The 20,394-nt window shown below is 38.8% G+C and overlaps 1 protein-coding gene across 1 annotated transcript in view; it reads left to right on the forward strand.

Moving 5' to 3' along the window:
* Positions 1 to 6,480: 6,480 nt before the first annotated feature.
* OXA1L (OXA1L mitochondrial inner membrane protein) overlaps positions 6,481 to 20,394 on the forward strand; it is a 51,214-nt gene continuing 37,300 nt past the window's right edge. Inside the window, exons 1-2 of the mRNA XM_067111451.1 lie at positions 6,481 to 6,685; positions 9,614 to 9,763. Of these exons, the coding sequence (XP_066967552.1) occupies positions 6,569 to 6,685; positions 9,614 to 9,763 (267 nt within the window). The 5' untranslated portion in view covers positions 6,481 to 6,568. The remainder of the gene's footprint in view (positions 6,686 to 9,613; positions 9,764 to 20,394) is intronic.

The following is a 20,394-nucleotide window of genomic DNA, read 5'->3' on the forward strand; positions in this document are numbered from 1 at the left end:
CTTTTTCTCATAAGATGCTGGATAAAGTTGAATCTGATCAATACTTGGATGGGTGACCATTAAGGTAACCAGGCTCTGTGCGCAATCTTTTTATAAGTTTTTCATTCATTCATTCATGGTCTAACACCCATGTCAGCAAATATGAAATTATTATATAAATTTTTCGATAGTTCTTTGACATCCATTGCTTTCAAACAAATTTGAAACAGAAAAACAATCACTGCAAAATTTGCAATCTTTCATCCGAACAGCAGATATGACAATGATAAACTTCAACATCTTTTTTCTCCTTTTTCTTTCAAAGATACCACAGACAACAAGTGAATAGACAGAAGTAACTTGTGAAATTATAATAAGATGGCATTATTACCATTGAGTTGAGGTCATAGAAGGGTAACATGCTAATTATAAGACACCCCCTGGACGGCCCGAGTTACTATAATTACAAATGTACATTCAGTGTTGTATCAGTGTCAGTTGTTAATGCAAGCTATGAAATAATAGTGATAAATGTTGGTACCTATAGTAGGGTTTCTGAGAGTGGTGCATTAAAAAAACACACACATTCACCTCTGAATCACTTACTATTGCTTACTACCATAAGAGCTTGCTCTATGCTTCCGTGCCGGAGTTGGGTGGTCCGTTTCCTTTAACGGATAATGCTATGGCCACCGAGAGACCTCTCTCGGTGTCCATGGTAAAGGCCGCCATTAACGTTCAGTTATACCTGCACATTCGACCTGTTCAGGCAAAATTGAACCCACTAACGTTCAGTTTGGCCTAAGGTATAACTGAACGTTAGTGGGTTCAGTTATGCCTGCACAGTCTGAGCGTTAGCGGCGGCCTTAACCTAATGAAGCCTTATGCGCAAAGAAACCTCATCAAATAAGATATTTTCAGTCGCTAAATAATGTTCAGAAAGCTTCCGGAACTCTAAGGAGAGTATTTAAGCTTGTTTGCTATTCGTCTTTTTCCTATCATAACTTCAACAATAGTGTTGGCATGTTGTTATTTGCATAACTATCTACGGGAGCGAAGCGTACAGGAGGTGAGCTTGATGAAGAGCACGAAAGTGCGAAGTAGCTTAATAAACGAAACTGAAGTCATAAAACTCTGTGGCTTATTCCAGTATCACCGATATCTGTTTAAAATGTATCGGCTATATAGACTTGCTCAGGGACACGACTGAGTTACAGTGCACTATGTGTTGTGTTCTCCTTGCAATATGTGATTGCTGCATGATTACAGTTTTAATATTCTGGAATGGTTGATGATATGATTATTTTCGTTTCAATAAAGGAATTGTTTTATTTACTCACAGAATTGTTCTGACGATTTGCCGGTGTTTTCTTCGTATTAGTTCATGCTCAGGATAAAATTACCAATGCCAAAGTGTTGTCATATGCTTGCTCTTCTTTAATTTCTCCTTTCCGTTTCTTGTATTTTTCTGAACTCTTCTTTCCCCTTATCATTGTCCCACTTTCTAGTTTTCAATTTATTTCCATCTTCATCATTTCATTTATTTGTCTCGCACGCAGGTCCCTAATTATCTTCTCTAATATTTCTTTTTTTTTCGTTTAGGGCGCTGTTTATAGGCTACACTGCAGCTTCCCATTTACTATAACTCTCTGTATAGAAGATGATATTTTCTTTCCCCTTAGAGCAGTGCCCCAGGTGCGCCCCAAGATAACGGAAGATTTAATTTATATAATATGCTTATATTTTAAAACTGTTTGATTTTCATAATTCTGAGTCTGAGTCAAGGCTTCGCCACATAACATTTTGAGCAGGGAGGTAAATTCCTTAATGGCTTAATCTTTAAGAAGCAATGGATAATCCTTTCCCTTTTTATTTCCTTGGGGATTTAAATAGGTCATTACTGATCTCTCTCTCTCTCTCTCTCTCTCTCTCTCTCTCTCTCTCTCTCTCTCTCTCTCTCTCAAATAGATGTTCTCTATAATTCCATATCCTGCTAATCTTCTTTTGAAATGTTAGCCGAAAATGACAGCCGTTAAAGGTTTTTTTTTTCTTAAGCCTACTTGATCCAGGTTAATGACTTCACCATATGGCAAATGAAAAGGACAAAGTTGATAACAAAGTTCCCCTGAGGTCAGTTGGTAATAGAATTAAGTAGGACTAAACCAAAATACAGTATTCCAGGTTATACCCTTTCCAAAATGTATAGATCTCTCTGGCGTGGTTGTTTGGGTCTTCGCAGGTAAGGCATATATGCCAAATGTATAACAACAACAGCGAGATAAAATCATTTCTCCCATTACAGATATCAAATAAAACCTTTTTCGTTACGCAGAATTCCAAGTCTATTACATAGGTTCACGACTGATAATGTTTTTAAGCAATTACAAGAAACGGAATCAGAGTTTCTATCAATATGGCATCTCATTTTGGTGGTGTTGCCAGTACCTCAACACGGATCCACGTGCGTTTAAATCCACGGGTAAGCAGCTTAAATTTTCTCTAGGGAGCATTTTTCGGTGGTCACGGTCATCAACAAAAGTATTATTATGTCTGGAGGCATTTCTCGTTTCTACATATACCTTGATTTCTTAACATCGTAGGTAAAGAATAAATTGGTAAGCAAGGAAATATGAAATAAAGCATAACAGTAAGTTTGCAAGAAAAAATAAACATTCGTATACAGACAGATCTCTGTCTCTCTCTCTCTTTAAGAAGGTTGATGGGCGCAAATTTCTCTTGGAAAGGCAAGATGTAACTGTAGCTCGGTCAAGATTTTTGAGAGAGATGAAGCGTCGAAACAGGGCAGAAATTCGCGTATCTCGACGAAACTTATCAATCAAAATTACATTGGGCTCAAGTGAAGTCTTATATGGCGAAAAAGAATTTGTTCAAACTGGCAGACCTTAAAATTTTAGTGCAAGAAGCATCGAACAATGTCACGGCGGAAAACTGGAAGAATGCAGCGAGCACGTAGAAAAATTCAAAAGAGGATGCCCGGCAAGATGTGGCTGTAAACAAGTTGGTTGACAGTTTTGTCATCAACATACTGATAGCTCTGATGACTAGTTTTCTGAATAAATTATATATAAAAAGAGAGGATTAGGCCTACAGGGAAACCTCTCTCGTTTGTAAAACAAAACGCACCTTGACTTTTAACTCCAGTGGTGGTGTGGAAAAAAGTTTGATTGAAAAAGGTAGTCTTTTAAAACTTAAGATGATCGTTACTCCTCGTTATAGATAATATATAGACGACAAAGAAGTTTATTTTAATTCGTATTTCGAAAAATGAACAAGAAATATATCACCTATTTCTATAGCATTAATTAAATACTTTTAAGTATCTAATTGTGTAATAATGATAAATGTACATCTATCTACAAGTACTGACAAAATAGATAAGGTGATCATATGTAAAAAAAAAAAAAAAAGCCGTAAGATTTAGAAAAGAGAGAGAGAACGCAGGGCATGAGTAGGAAGGAGATTAAAGTACCTGAAATCAAAAGCCCCAAAAATCTTATAAAAATAGCCTCAGGGTTTGTCTCGAAGACATTTAAAGGTCTGTCACAAACGTGTCAGTAGCCTGTTTTCTTAAAACTGGCAAAGGGCAGATCTTTAAAAGCCTCGCCAGTAGAGGATCTATTCGTCGTGGCAAGAGTAAGTGACATATAATCCACGTTAATAACTTCACCTCGTGGTGAATGACAGATTAAAGGGGGTTCATAACTCCGGACAACGACCTCTCTGTGGGACCTATAAATGGGAGGTCTTCTGCGGGTAGATACCCAGGTGCTGCTGCCACGGTCCTGTATATCTGGACCGTGGCTGCTACATTACTCTTCAAAGTTCTCGTTCAAGACACTCGGTGAATAATAATTCGTGGTTCGTTCTTATATATTTGAAAGAATAAACTACCCATACAATGAACAGATTTTTAAACGAGAAACGTACCAGTGAAGAACTTGATTATAATAATGAAACTTGGAATAGATTCGTTATTAGAATCAAGTAACATGAAGCGTCCAGCCAAGAAAAATAAGAATAGACCCAATCGCAAATACAACAAAAGATATTTAAGTTATGGCTTCATGGATTGGAGATGAAAATCAGCCTCAGCTAGTAAATTAAGTAAGCATTTTCGAACATCACGTTGCAATCTTCAAGGAAAAGACGTAAGTTATTTCAAAAGATTATTTGAGCAACAAACAAAGCAAGCAATTGCTTTCAAAAGTAAAGCAACGGTATCTGAGAAAGCTCACATTGCTTCTTATGAAATATCGGAAACGATAGCCATAAAAATGAAACCATATACTCTTGCTGGTTAAGACTATTTTAGGAGACGATGCAGAGAAACAAATAAGTAAAATTCCATTATCAAATTATACTGTTCATAGGCGTATTCTGGAAATGTCTAACAATATTGAAGAAAGTGTTTGCTGTAATAAACTTCAGGATTCATACTTCGCACTCCAAGTGATGAGTCAACCGACATAACCAACAAGGGCAACTATTCTCCTTTATTCGCTTTATTGGTGAAGATACTATAGTAAATCAGTGTCTTTGTTGCAAAGAATTGCTTATCACTACTAAAGGTGAAGATATTTTCATAATTTAAATAATTATTTTGAGAAATGGAAGTTGTAGCCTACTGATGGAGCTCCATCAACTACTGGTTCTTGCATCGTTTGTAAAGCAACACCATCCCAACATTATAACAATCCATTGTTTCTTGAAAGAAGTTTTTGATCAAGTTGTCGAAATGGTAAATTTCATTAAGATTAGACCAGTAAAAGCTCGTGTATTTGTGCTAGTTGTGAAAACATGGATTCACAACACACACGCTGACTTTTGCACACAGAAGTGAGATGGTTATCAAGAGGTAAAGTACTCTGCCGTGTGTTTGAACTTCTTCAAGAACTATTGGCATTTTTGAGAAAGAAAATAAACATAAATTTTGTGAACTTCTGAAATGTGAGTTTTGGATTTCAAAACTGAAATATCTGACCGATATGTTTCAACACTTGAATTGTCTGAACGTGTCCATGCAAAATGGAAAAGAAATCCTTCTCTCATCTACTGACAAAATGAAACCATTCCAGAAAAAACTAGCAGTTAGGAAAAGAAAAGCTAGTTTAGGCTGTTTGGAAATGTTTCCTTTGGTTAGAGAAGGCCATTCAAACAATTTAATTCCTTCAGTAGTGGATCTTTTAGCAATTCTGGAAGGCAATCTGAACCATTACTTTTCATTAATAAACACCGGGCAATACGATTGGATTCGCAACCCTTTCATTGACATTTCAGCTGATGACACTGGCTTTTCGTTAACATAAAAGGCGGAGCTGGCTACCATATCTACTGATCGTGGCTTACAGATCAAGCACAAGGAGGTGCCTATCGACCAGTTTTGGATTTCAATCAAAGAATATCCTTCAGCAGCTAGGTAGCCTAAACTATGACTTTTTTTTATTACAGTTTTCCACATCGTATCTCTTTAAACAAGGATTCTCTGTGCTAACTAACATTAAATGTAAAAATAGATAAAATATTAATTAAATGCACTGATGAAAAGGTATGAGAGTATGTTTACAAGGCCAAACATTTAGAAAATTGCGAAATCTCACCAAGCACATGTTTCACATTAGGATACTTAAATGCAAAATATGTTTAAAAAATAAATGGTTATTTCAGGTACTTCATCATTTTCCTATTTTCAAATTTCATGACTAATTTTACAATATTAAAATCAAAGATGCGCCCCAAGTTTTGGTTATTTCATAGGTGCGCCTTGAGATAAAAAAAAAGTTTGATAAACAGTGCTCTTAGAGTACAAAAGCTGTAATATTTTTCATATATACCCTATTTTCAATTCTGTGCAATTTCTCAATTTAAGATTCTGCCAAATTTATTGCATTAACACCATACAGAATGGCTGGCAGTGCAATACCTTGCCCAAATGATTTCCCTATTATTGCTTTGTTGCAGCTCCTCTCTGTGATTGAAAACACTAATTTCTTGGTTTTTTAAGCATGTACTCATTTGGTTTTGAATATATTCTTTGACTGGCACTTTACTTACTAAATACGTTATATTTCTTATTGACATCTTTAGCTTTTCTCTAAAATTGTTAGACCGTATCCAAAGTGCCGGTTTCTCCAGGTATCCTTAAAACTTTGTAGCTACTTATTCCAAGGTATCTTACGTCACAATGGATGTATTTTAATATTAACAGTGACTATTGATTAAGAATTCCTCAGATTAAGTATGTCACATAAAATGAAACTGTTTTTAGGCGTTATATAGATAGTCAATATTTTAATCTATTATCCCTCAAAATGATTATTAAGATATGTTACATAATAATAAACTCTTCACTTTTGCAATTTGAAAAAAATTATTTGTTAGCCTTTACTGAGATAACGCACAAAACCAGATAAATTTCAATGAAGTATAAATGTTTTCCTGAAAAAACTGCTGTGAAACATTAACCTTAAAAGATACAATACCAGAAATGGCTGTGCAAGCATGTGGTATGAAAACTCACGACTTTGGTTATGAAAGACCTGAAGTTTAGGGTCGAGATCATAACACAAACATGGCAGGATTGTTTACGTTGTCCCGGTCGCCTCCTCTGCTACGTTTACCTCTGTTGAATGGCAACATTGTGACTCGAAAATGTTTGTCCAGTGTTTCAAACAAGTCTGCGCAATGCGTAAGTTTCGTGTTGTTAAAGAAATCTCGTAAGTCTTAAGCACTTTGGTTTCCCCTGGGGTGAATCTGCCGACCATATCCTAACCGGCGGCTGCTTTCCCCCCCTCGGCTGACAGTTGTTTTCCTCCTATTACATCTTTCAAACCTCCTTTGCTGTCAATTTGTATTTCAGCGCCGAATGATCTCACAGGTCCCAGCGATTGGCCTTTAGCCTAAATTCTATATTCCAATCTAATTCCAACCGGCGCCTAGCCTAACTTACACCAACTTGACTCGATTCTCTATCGCATTCTCTCGCGTAGGGTGGCAGTGCCGTCATCGCACCTCTTGCGGTTCACCGTAGGCATTACTTAAGGTTCTTTGTATCGTTCCTTCGTCCCCTAGCTGCAGTTCCTTTCATTCCTTTTACTGTACCTCCGTTCATAATCTTTCTCTCTTCTTGCTTTTCACCCTCTCCTAACCATTGATTCATTGTGCAACTGCGAGGTTTTTCTCCTGTTACACCTTTCAACACCTCTTTACTGTCAGTTTCTGTTTCAGCACTGAATGAGCTCATAGGTCCCAGTGCTTGGCCTTTGGCCTAGCCTAAATTCTGTATTCTATTCCTATCGCATTCTCATAGGATGTAGACTGTATAATTATAGCCTAGGCATATAGTAACCTTTTTAAACATATATATAATAGCACTAGTCTCAGAGTAGGATACCTAGTCAAAGCATGTTAATTGACCCTTACTGTATCACTGTATTGGGTAAAAGCTTGATTGGTCAAATTTTAATTTGGTAATTCTAAACCGTAGTTCTGCGGTGAGCTAGACTATGGCAATTGACGTTTTCCTATGTTATTTGACTTGCTTTACAAGAATTTAAAGTAATATTTTGTCAGCCGGCTGTAACTAATAATTGACTTTTGAAGACTAATTACACGATGGGGTAGATCTAAGCCCGCATTCCGCGATGAGCCCCGCACCCTGCTCCATAGCTAATACGGCAAAATTGTAACCAGTAAACACCCCTAGGGTACGTTAGGTTGGTATTTTTAGGGGTGTTAACTGGTTACAATTTTGCCGTATTAGCTATGGAGGAGGGAGGGGGCTCGCCGTGGAATGCCGGCTTAGATCTACCCTGTCGGTAGTGTAGTTGTAGTGTAGTCTTCAAAGGTCAATTACAGTTTAGTTACTAAGTCTGTTATTTAGTACAAATATTAAAGGAAACATATTGGCTAATTGGGTACAAATGTTAAGTATTTGGTGGCTTAGATGATTTTTGATGTGGTTTTGTTGTATTTCTATTTTTCATCGGATTTTAACATAAACGAAATGCTTGGCTTAGCCTAGCTTTTTAGGGTAAGGCCAACACTATGTCCATTGAGGGAAATTGATATCTCTTGCTGAATAATACAAAACTTGGTTCAGTGGAATGGAGGGATGAATCCTAACCCAACTTATCTGGAGGTATTAGGCTGTACATACTCACTCCAACCAACCCTGACCTTGGATGCCATCAGTAGCCCATTTGAGTGAAATCCAGGGATGGGAGGTGGCTGCAAAGATTTCTCAACCTTACCTGACTGATACAATAAGAAATGTCCAGCACTAGCCTACTCTGCTGCCAAAGCAACCCTGCCTTGCACTGCAGCACCAAATGGCCCAAAATTTTTTGTACTGCCCATGAAATTCTTAGGAATCTTTCTGGATTCTTATGAATCTTTTTGGTTATGGTCTTGTGGTCTCTAGCCTGCAAAATGGTTACCATTCTTTTAGTAGTCTTGCAGTGTTCTTGCTATGTATAATACTTGTGCTTGTAGGCTGCTCATTCACTGTGTGTTTTCATGCTTGTCCACTAGCTGTGCCCATATGCTGCCATACTCATGTGATGTCTCAGACATGACAGGTGCAATATTTATGCTTTTTCTGAGATGCCGCATGTGCCTGTACACTGTCCATACTTGTGTACTGCACTTGTACACACAATACAGACACTACCTGTGTCTGTATTGTGTGTGTACTAGTGCAGTGCTTATCTTCCTACCCTGCTTGTGCACTATTCGTGTCATGTGCTATTCAGGACTGGATACTGCATGTGCTCATGCTGGCTGTCTCAATCTTTGCTTGTGTAGCCCACATGCGCTACCTTTGTGTTTGTATAGTGCATATCTATGCATACGCATACTCAGTGCCCTAACCTCACAGAGTGTGTCATCAGTCAGTTTTCCAGCTTGGCTACTGCTGTGAGCTTACAGTTCAGAGTGTGTTGTGCTTCATTTTGGTTCATGGCTTTATACATGATGGCAATAGGTTCAAGTTGCAGTACAGTATCCCTCATCATGAGTTGCAGTCCTGGGTAGGCCTAGTCTTTGTATTGAATTATCATAAGTCAATCTGCATGAACCTCAGAATTAGTTGATATTAATAATTACTATACCGTGTATGTATAGAGTATACTTTATTGTGTAGGCTAGACTACCCTATATGTATACATGGTACTGAATACCCTAGTGTAGGCTAGGCCATATTCGAGATAAACTTTTTTCCCACAAAGAGACCTATTGGTCCCCCAGATATTCATAGAAAACCGAGTGTTCTGGCTTTTTTTTTGTTTCAATCTGTCGAATTACTGCTGGCATGGAAGTAAAAGCTATATATAGGAGAGGTAAGTATTTAAAATATAAATCTTAAATTAAGTATTTATATTTTTTTGAGGTTTTTTGATACTGAATTCACTAAGTATATTCAGTTATACTGTATTTATATGAAATAAGTTCTTAGAAGGTATTTATACAGTATGTGTGTTATGGTACAGATTGGATTGTGTGTGGTACTTTTGCATCTTTGTTAGGGGTTGCAATGATTTTCTGTTGAACCCGTTTATGTTTCTTAGGTGTCAATTATAGCTAAATTTTTGTAAAATGATTTCTTTTATACTTACAGGTCGTAGTTCTGTCACAGCAATTCTCACGCTATCACACAAAAACCCGAGTAAATGGCAAAGTTCTTTTTAAACATGGTACAGTTATTTCACATTTTGCCTCAAGACCAATTCAGAGAAATAGCAGTTACTTCTCCAACATTCTAAATAAGGTCAGTGATTTAACAATTAATTTTAACATGCAGTTGGTGTTTTTAAGATTAATTCTGCACTGTGTTCTATTTTTTCATAAGAAACTTTTCTTCCCTTTCTTTCAATCTTTCTTCCTGAGCTCCCACCAGGTCTAGGTCTTTGTCCATTCCCTTCTCTGTGATTTCCTGATCCCTCTTGCAGGTCCTTGCCCTGCTACTTCAATATCAATTGCTTATTTAACCAACTGGTCCTGATACCTTCTTATCTCATGTCCAAACTGTCTCAGTTTTTTTTTTTTTTATCTTTTTAATGCCACATTTCTTCAGTTCTTTATTCATAATGGATGTACTACCTTTCCACCATACAAAGACCATGGATCTTACCATTTTATGGTCATACTTTTACAGTCTCCATTTTCCTGGTCAGTGGCCATTTTTCTGGTTCATAGAGTAAAACAGGTCTTATGTACCAAGGTCTTATGCACCATTTTAAGTTTGCTTTCTTCACTAATGGGACATTTTTATTGACCAGTAGTCAAGATATCTCTCACCAATTCATCCATTCTGCAGCTACTCTTTCTTATTGCTCTTTGAGCTCCTGCTCCACATTCCAGTGTGTCCCCAATGTAACAGAAGTGTTCTACCTCTTCAAGACCTGCCTATTTGTCACAGTAGGGTTCTCAACTCCTCTTCATCTTCATTTACTCTAGTAATGTATTTGAGGCGTTGAAGATCTCTTATTCCATGTATATTTTGTAATTCTGAGCACCTCTTTTTGACACTATCTTTTACATTGGCTACCCAGTACAAAGTTCACCCTCAACTCCTTTCCGACAGCAACCACTTGGCCGCTTTCCTGAGAAAACGAGGTTGAGAAGGAGGGCGTGGTTGTACAAGGCTTGATTTCTTGACGGGAGCCTTGTCATCTTTCTTTTGTACAGTTGGCTGTCTAGCAGTCACTTCTGTATGGCTGGGAGAAGAAGGAATAACAATCACCACAGGCAAAGCCTGAGCCACTTCTACCTCAGGGAAAGCCTGATCTGCTGTTCAAAAAAATCCTGAACTTTGTGGTGATCAGGAGAAGATACAGCAGTGATCGAGCGGTTATATGGATTCCTCATAGAAACGGCTGTGGAGTGTGTGGTTGTAACTGTCATTGATGTAATATGGCCGTGCTGAGATAACAACTCCCCCTCACCGAAACGAGAGAGGGAGAGCGGGAATCTAAACTTAGACTGCGAAACTTCTTACGAGGAGAAAGTGCAAAATCCCTCTTCTTCCAATGTCTTCTTGGGACTACACAAATCAAGGAAGACAGTGACTTTTTAGAATCAGGATGGGGATCTAAGGTGTTTCCTTCTAGGTCCCATAGAAACAGAGCGGTGGATCCCTTTGAGTACTGCAACCCTCTCCAGTAAGGCCTGAAGAGTAGAAGCAGTCGGCAACGAAGGACCGGTTGCATGAAGCTGTGACTGAGCGGCCGTATGTAGAACATCATATGATGAGGGAAACACGGAGGTAGACATATGGCCAGAAGCAACGGCTGAGACGCAGACATTTGTCATGGAGATAGCTGCGGAAGTCATACGAGTAGACGTCATCGACATAGCAGATGAAACGTTCCCGGTAGAAGCAGTGAGATGGGATGCCATCAGATGAGAAAGTAGTTCCCCAACTGTGGTTCTCTGGGGAGGCCTAAGGTCGACCAATACTCATGGAGAGTAGAGCCATCTATGTCTGAATCTGGAATTAAATCACAAACCGAATCTCGTACCACATCCAAGGAGGGGAGGAGTTTCCTCCTCCCCCCCAGGAGCAGGAAGAGAATCAACAATAGGATCTCCCAAACCCTCTTCAGAAACATCTACTGAGGAAACAACAGACGAACGTGAAGGGGTAAAATCTTCCAAGGAAGAAGCAGCAAGAAGATGATTTGGGGATGGAGAAAAGGAACCAGAAGGAATGGCGCCATCCACTGCCATCGAAGAGTTGAACCTCCCATGGCTGAGCAGCGCCCTTCCTCTTGTACTTCCTCTTTGACTCGAAATGTCTCCATTGCTCAGGAGACTAATCACGACATTCAGAACAGGGGCTACTTGCATTGCAAACTTGAAGTCTACACCTGCTACAAGTTACATGAGGATCCGTTTCAAAAGAAGCTAGGTAGCGGAAGCAAGGGTTGTTGGCAGTACCAGGGCACTTCCTTTACTTCTTAGCACTAGGCTTAGGTAAAAGATGGGTTTGCATGATGATGAAGCAAACATATACACAAAAAGACAATATTCACCACACAAAACACAGCACATAGAACAAGTTGCAAATGAAATGGCAGAAAAAAAAAAACTGGCTTTGATGAGAGATGAACAGCGTGCATCCGCTTGAGAAGGCGGTTAAGAAAAGACTGGTATGTCACGAGATTCTTTTGGGGCAAGCAAGATGAGACTCCTCCCACTCGCTGGTCCCATTGGGTGACACTGTGTAACTCCACGATTCCTTGATCGTATTGTGTCGAATTTTTTCATAACCGGTATTCCAGCTATGCAGGAGAGTTTTCCCAATCTAAAGCCTCAGATTTGTATGTTAGGAAAAATACAAATTGATTGAAAATTTGTGATTTTTCCATTGTTTCATATTTAGTTATCATAAGCTTGGTTTTCCTTAAGTTGATTTTCAAATCTCTCCTTTCCATTCTTCTCTCAACTATTTAAGAATTTCCATCACATTTTCCTCAAATTCTTGTGTTGGTACCAGGTCATCTGTGTAAAGCAGCTCCCAGGACCCACTTTCTTGCACTATTTGTGGCTTCTTCCATAACTATAATCAACAGCCAAGGGGTCAGTGCTGATCTGTGATGGACAGCGACATTTATCTATTCTTTGGATACACATACCACTGTCTTCACTATAGATCTAGTGTTATGGTAAAGTAGCACACAGTGAATGAGCCATTTTATTACCCTCTGCCTTCATGGTGCTCATTATATGTCAAATGCCTTTCCAAGAACCACAAATATGTGGTATAATCTTCATTGTATGGTACTTATTCTGCTGTTAGTTCATTTTAAGGTAAAAAGACATTTATTGTTTTGATATTTTTAACCCCTTCCTTGTGATGCCTTTTTCAATATTTTCATAGCATGCTCTGGAGTCTTATTCCTCCATAATTTCCACATTGCAGTGCACTTGTCATTCCAGATGGTCCTTAAGGTTTTCCATATATCACAATCGTAAGGGCCCTTTTAACCGCTTCTTCCTCTTAAGGTTTATTTTCTTCATTTAGAAGGTTTCCGGGCTGCTGACTCCATTGTTTCCTTACCTTGGTTTTCAACTTCAATTTCTCCATTTTCTGCTTATGTATACTTTGCCATTCTTACATCTTTTCCATTATTCCTTAGCTACTTTGCTATCCTGAATATTTTCTCTTTTCTCTCTGCTGTGTTAAATTCTGATTTTATACCTGTTAACTCCTATACTTTGCACTTGCCACTTACCTTTTAAGCTTTCTCCTCTTTTCCCCTGTCATACAGATCATTTAATCATACAATAGCCTTAAACTCAGTGGAATGTTCTGTGTTGATGAAGTAAAGCATGTCAAAGAAAACCATTCCTGCATGCTTCTCTAGCCAACTTCCTGTTCCACATGGGTATATATTATTAATATTCGTTCTTCTGTGCACCTTAGTAGTGGTTAGACATATTGCTCTTTGTTCCAGGACTTACCAGTGTTTCTACCACATTTAGTGATGTGCATTTGACTGGGTTTCATTTTCAGTGCATTTACATTTCATTGTCATCATATTTATGATGTGCATATATCAAGTGAGTTTTCATTATGATACCTTTGCCCAGCAACTGACGCGTTGCCGTACTGTTACACAGAGTAGCCCACTATTCTTCTGTTCTGTTCAGCAGGTTTTCGTCTCTCAATCGTGTAATAACTGTCATCATAGTTTTGATTTTTGCTTTGTTGTTGATAACCTTGTATAGTAATTCCAAATTGAGGTTTTGCTTTCCTTAATATATATATAGGGAAGCTGTTCATGTAACTTTTTCTTATGCCTTGTCTGATTGGGCTGTGTGGTTTGCATAGTAATGTTTATTCAGGCCATTCATTTCCTGTTTGCCTCTACCACAGTTAACAGTTATTTGGTTTTCTGTTTTTCCCAGCTTATTACATGGTTTTGTTTCTTATTTTATATTTTGTTTTTGGCAATACATTCACTTGGTTTTTATGCCTCAATGTATTTGTGCTGACAGGGATTTGAAGTTCTGCAGCACCTTTATGTCATCCTTGGGGGACTCCTGCTTGATATGCCTTCCTATTAGGGGCCAAGTGTGTTCTCTTCATTTTCAGTTTGCAAGGATAGGTTTAAAGGTCAAGAGTGTTGCTTAAGGCAACATTATGCCTGCAAGTGGTGTTTTTCTTCCTCAGCTGAAGAACTGTTGGATTAAGCTTGTTACTCTGTGACTGTGAGGGTCATTCATGGTTGTCCTTGGATAAGGCTGCCTCCTCCATGCCTTCGACTACTGCTACTAGATCTTTCCCCCCCTAGTAGTAGATCATTGTCATGTTTGGTCTTGATTTTTTACTCTCCAGGTGAATTTTCACCTTCCTTCATATCTCCCCTATCTGAGGGCCTCTTGACTTTATCCCTGGTAGAGGTGTGGTAGGTCCTGTGTCTGCAGGGATTGTTTCTTCTGCCATTATATCATCCATCCTTTTGCCCTTTTTTCCTCTTTCTCAGGTTGGAACTTCATCTGCCTCTGCACCTGGGCCTTTGAGTTAAGATTTCTTTATAAGGTTATGATCTTAAATCTTTGATCCTGAAGGACAAGGTTATGCCATCATTGACCCGAAGGTAGTAGAATTTGCCACTGCATTGGGTATTGGTATGCCAGCTGTTCTGTCTCCTTGCTCAATTTCTGTTCCTGTTGCCATCTTTCCTATTAATGCTGCCTTTCTTATGGCCTTGTCCTCTTTGATGCACTTGATCCTATCAGTCTTTCCCAAGTGTTCGTACACTTCAGCAGTATGACAGTTTTACCATGTATGTCTGAGTGCTTGACTGCATCTGTGTATATGGCTCTTCCACTTTTATATTTCCAATCCTGCAACCTTGAGCAGCACCATATTCTTTACCCCTTTCTCTTCATGTAATTAATTTTATTTTGGCTTTCTTGTCTTGTATGTGTGATCCCTTGATCATTAGTAGTTGAGCATTTTGACATCTACTGTTCATTAAGCTCTGTTGTATCCAGCTTTGTTTCCTTTACCAACTGGGACTGCCTTTGCTTGTGCTTCATTCATGAGTACCACTGTCACTTCAGTATTTATATACACCATAACCTCCAATTTCTTGCTTTAGCTCCTGCTTCTTCCTGCCTTACCTTCTGTTCTTTCACCTGCTTTGGCTCCTGTCTTTCTGGTGGTGCCTCTGCCTGTAGTTTCACGTGTGCCTCCCCAAACCTCTGCTTCATCATAATTGAGAAAAGGGGCCTTACCTCTTACTTTCCTTGCAGCAGCATAGTAATAGTTCTTTCTACTGGATTTTTGCTGCTTCACTGAATATTTTTTCAGATTGTTTTCATATGGGTTTTTGTGTTGGTAGTTCAGGCTTTGTATTTCACTCTGCACTGAAGATTAGCTAGTTAATTGTTCTAAAGTTAGTTCCCATTTGTATTAGCCAGCTGTTGAAGTTATGCTCAGTATCCTTAGGCTTAGTATGTATTGTCTATTTTACATTGTATATTATTTGGGATGAATCTTACCTACTGTTAAAGTTAGCTTACACCTTTGCACTGATAGGCAACTTTGCACTGATAGGCGAGTCGGCATTCAAACAAAAGATTGAATGGCTGCCTGGATGACTGTCTGATTCACCTGTTCTCCACCAGGTGTGTTTCGAATGTTTCCCTAAAAGAGTTCAGAGGTCTGGTTAAACAAATCATTTATAACTAACTAACTAACTTGTCAGAATTCTCCTTGCAGCCATTGTGTATAGGTGCTTGTTGGTATTTCATGACTTTTTGCTGCTATCAGGGTATTGTACATTTATTTTTCCTAGGATGCCTCTGCTGGAATCAAGGCTAAGAACATCAGGGTCTGTAGGAATGATTACTGTGTTAACAGAATGTTGATTTTTTAGGAGATACACACTGTTTATGCTGGCTGCAATGGTTTTAAGTGTGATCTTCAGAATAGATGTGAGGAAGTAGTGATTTTCGAAGGACTTTCTGCTTAAGTAGTATAGGAAGAGAAGGAAAGCAGTTAGATTGCAAAGCAATTAGTTAGGTCAGGTTATCAACCTGTCATTTCTCCCCCTTCTCCAGGTCCTTCTATAGTTATCCATACTCAGTCTAGGCTTTTCCTTTACTAATGCTTTAGTTAGTACTGAGACTTCCTCTTTAGCTCCGCCTTCTACTCCCATTCTGTTCAGGAAAGGCTTACTGAAAATTTAGAACTGAATGTAAACTTTATTGTGGTCAGTGCAACAAGATTTGTCTGAATTGTTAGGGAACCAGCCTTGGTCCCCCCTTTGTGCGACCATTTTCTCGTTCCCTCTTAAGAGGTAAGGTATCGATGCCCTCGCCTGTCTGTAGCCCAAGCCTAGGACTGCCTTGCGACAGTTGGATTCTGAGGAAGAAGTTTGCTGCCAGGGAACCAGGTCGGTTTTCGGGGTGATGTGGTTCTGTGCCCTCCGCCACCTGCCTCTCTGGTTTTTACATTCATAGTCTCGTATAATGCGTTAGCTGAATGATCGTTTTGGTAAGTGTTAATCTTCGCCATGTATGTGACTACTGTAATGCTGTCATGGGCACCTAGTACGAGTTTGTTAGTACTGACAGGACTAATATAGGTATACAGTGGACCCCTGCCTATTCACAGTACCAGATTCGTGGCTTCACCTATTTGCGGATTTTTCTGTGGAACATTTTTCATAGAGAAATATTCACTGATTACTTTATTTTCATATTTTTGTGACTAGATGCATTTTTTCTGATAAAACTATTAAAATAGTCAAGTATAAACATTTTTAGAGTTTTTTGTTGTTTGAACTATCAAAATAGGCAGTTATAAGCGTTTTTATAGGAGTGTCAAGTATTCGCGGATTTTAGTTATTTGTTGGGGGGGTGTTGTGGTATGCATCCCCCGCGAATACCAGTGGTTGACTGTAGACAGTTTATCAGAAATAATGTGTCTGTAGCTAGTTTTACGAATTTTGATGTTATGTTGACTCAGTCGATTTTTTAGCCAATCTCTACATTTCTTACTCATTCTAAATCCTTGTATGCCAGCTTATTCCTCTTTCTCTGTCGAAATGCGCTTGTTCGTTCTTTATCATGCCATGTCTTCGGCTATTGGCAGATCTCTTACTTCTGCCTCTATTAATGTTTTTTCTTTCTAAATCTACCATGGTTACAGTATCTTATGTTGTTTCCAAGCTAGATATTATTTTAGCTACATAGCTTTCTAAGGAAGTGTCGTATGGGAATGCTCTTAAGTCTGTTGACTCACTTTTGGATGAGGTGGGAGGGTCGTTGCAACCCTTCTCCCCCTGGCCCCTCATCTTTCCCAGTTTCTTTTGGTGCCTTGTTTTCTTTCACTCAGCTGAGACGTTTCATCTGCGATTTCCTGTCTACTGATGAAGCGTTTTCCTGTTTACCTGTCATCGAGTCGTGGATGCAATGCAGGTGCTCGGCTACTGTTGCCAGGTGTTGCTAGGAGATAGCTGTCTCCTCCTGTTACCAGGAGACAGCTGTCTCCTCCTGTTGCTGGGACACAGCTGTCTCCTCCTGTTGCCCTCTGGAGGAAGAAGAGTTTGAATCTCCTTTGGTTTGATTAGCGTTTGCTGGACCGGTGCTCTTTACTGTATCCTCATTTAGTTGAGGAAAGAGACCACATAGAGAATTAGGTCTTGGTTTTCTTCGAGTATTTTGTGCCCTGTAGGTCTGCCTGGGCTTATCCTCTAGTTTTTTGTAAGTTGTGGGGCACTGACTCTTGCGTTAGAGGAACTTGAACCGTCTTTGGTAGAAAATTCGGTTTCCTTTTCTCTTTCCTGTGAAGAGACGGACTCGAGACTGACAAGTGCCTTGGACATGCTGAAACAGTCTCACTTTAGATCGTTGAAGTTTTTATCTTTTATTGAAATTTTGCTCAGTATTTGCCTCTTTTCTACATCAGCTTAGAGAGGTTGAAGCTCCAGGTTAGTGTGATTTTGGCCCCAGCTTAGTGTTTTTGGCACCAGCTTGGGGAGTTTATGCAGCCAGCTTTAAGGTTTTTTGGTGCTTGTGGGAATTTAGCAAGGAAGAGTGTTAGTTTTTAGCTCGTTTCTGATGCTACAGGCTAATGTTCTCATGCTTACACTAACTCGGTTTGGAAGAAATGAGAACACTTATGCTCCTATCTGTAGTAAAGGCTTATGCTGCACAGGCTAAGGCGATAAGGAAGTATATATTGGTGCATTTTTCAGTATATCACGGAAAATTCGGTAATTCGCGGATTTTTTTAGTTGAAAAATATTCACTGATTACTGTATTTTCATGTTATGTTTGTGACAATACATTTTATATAAAAAATGTATTTAGTCACAAAAATATCTTGAAAATAGGCAGTTATAAGCATTTTTAGAGGGGTCTTTGGTATTCCAGCTATTAAAATACAGTTATAAGCATTTTTAGAGGGGTTCCAATATATTGCGGATGTTCGGTATTCTTGGGTGGTTGTGATACCTAACCCCCGGGAATATGGGGGGTCCACTGTATTTTTAGTGTGTCGTTTTAGAGGGCTTTTGGACCCAGGCACAGGGGTCTCCTCACGCCACTTCTGTTTCATTCTCTGCAAGGCTGCTCTTCACTGTACATATGAGAGCCTTGCTCCCAGAATGGAGTCCAACTTCCGGTGGTAGTAAGATCCGGCAAGGATTCCAAATCAGGTAAGAATGTTTTGGGCTTCATGCAAGAAACCTTTAGCTTGATTGGCTGAGCAGAATTGGTCTAGCTGCTCTACCCACCATCCTCTTCTCATTGTGGGAATCAGCTAACTTTAACAGTAGGTAAGATTCATCCCAAATAATATAAGTTTTCATAAAAAAATTTGTTATTTGGATACTTACCTACTGTTAAAGTAGACCCCACCCAACCTTCCCACAATTTAGTAGGCTGTTAAGGAGAATTCTGACAAGAGCTTAAACATTCAAAACACACCTGGTGGAGAACAAGGTGAACTAAACGGTCATCCAGGCAACCATTCGATCTCTTGTTTGAATGTCGACTCACCTATCGGCGCATAGATGTAAGCTAACTTTAACAGTAGGTAAGTATCCAAATAATAAATTTTGTGAAAATTTATAATTTTATTTTTTGTCTGGTCTTCTTGCTAGTGTAGTGCTAATGAGTACAGTAAACCCCCCGTATTTGCGGGGGATGCGTACCTCACCCGCCCCCTGAGAATAGCAAAAATCCGCGAATACTTGAAACCCCTCTAAGAACACTTAGAACTGCCTATTTTGATAGTTTAAACAGAAAAAACCCTCTAAAAATGCTTAAACCTGAGTATTTTAATAGTTTTATAAAAAAAAGTGCACTTAGTCATGAAAATGATATGAAAGTACAGTAAGTAGTGGATATTTCTCTGAAAAATACTGTGAATGGGTGAATTTTCTGCGATTAATGAGTAGATATGTTCTGCAGAGAAATCCGTGAATACGTGAGTCCGCGAATCGTGAGAATGCGAATACGGGGGTTTATGGTAGTGTTGTGCATTTTTAGTAGTATTCTATTTATTTTCACTGTTACCATCTCCAACAACCACTCCAGCTCGTGCTGAGGAATACTTTGGTTTCGTATATCTACAAAAAATATAAAGTACTTAAGAAAAATTTTTGTTAATTTAACCACTGTTGCAGTCAAGGCCAGACTTTCCAGGGAAAGGCCAACTCCACAGTGCCTTTTGAGGCCAAGATTTAAACAAGTCAACACCAAATAGAATTTCAAGGTCAAGACTGAGCTTGAGACCACACCATACAAGGCCAAGACCAAGTCTGAGTCCAACCTTTGTATTTAGTTTCTGAGATGACACCAAATGTTTAAAGTCCAGGTTTTAAATTTTTACTATGCACAATCAGTCAGTCAATGAAAGGTTCATTAATATGAAGAACTTTAACGTAAATAATTAAATATATTTCAAGTTGTGTTAATTACAGGGAACAAGTATGGCTTATATCAAACTGTAGTTGATGTAACTATTATTTAAAAGTACCTAAAATGATACACTGGGTAGGTAAGTTTTACTTCAGCTTATATGATTGCTCTACAGCTGATGCTAAGTTTTGACAGTTTGATTTTTAAGTGATGGTGGCTTGTTATGTGTAATGAAAATGCAGTCCTGTCTTCCTTCTACCACAAGTTGTTCAGTAGTTTTTGTGAAATAATGGGAATTGTAAGTTTATTGAAACTCACTGTAAGTTGTTCTTGATGGTGCTAAACATGTTTCAAGTGTACTAAAGAGAAATGCTCATTATCGGATATGATGTGCACCATTAACATTTGAACCTTGCAAAATTAACATAAAAGTATTGCATGTTTTCACCTTCATGTAACAGATAGTGGCAGACTGTGATAACTGACCTCTCAGAATAGTGTCTTGCTGGAGTT

The sequence above is a fragment of the Macrobrachium rosenbergii genome, chromosome 11 (genome assembly GCF_040412425.1).
Source record: "Macrobrachium rosenbergii isolate ZJJX-2024 chromosome 11, ASM4041242v1, whole genome shotgun sequence".
Lineage (NCBI taxonomy): Eukaryota > Metazoa > Arthropoda > Malacostraca > Decapoda > Palaemonidae > Macrobrachium > Macrobrachium rosenbergii.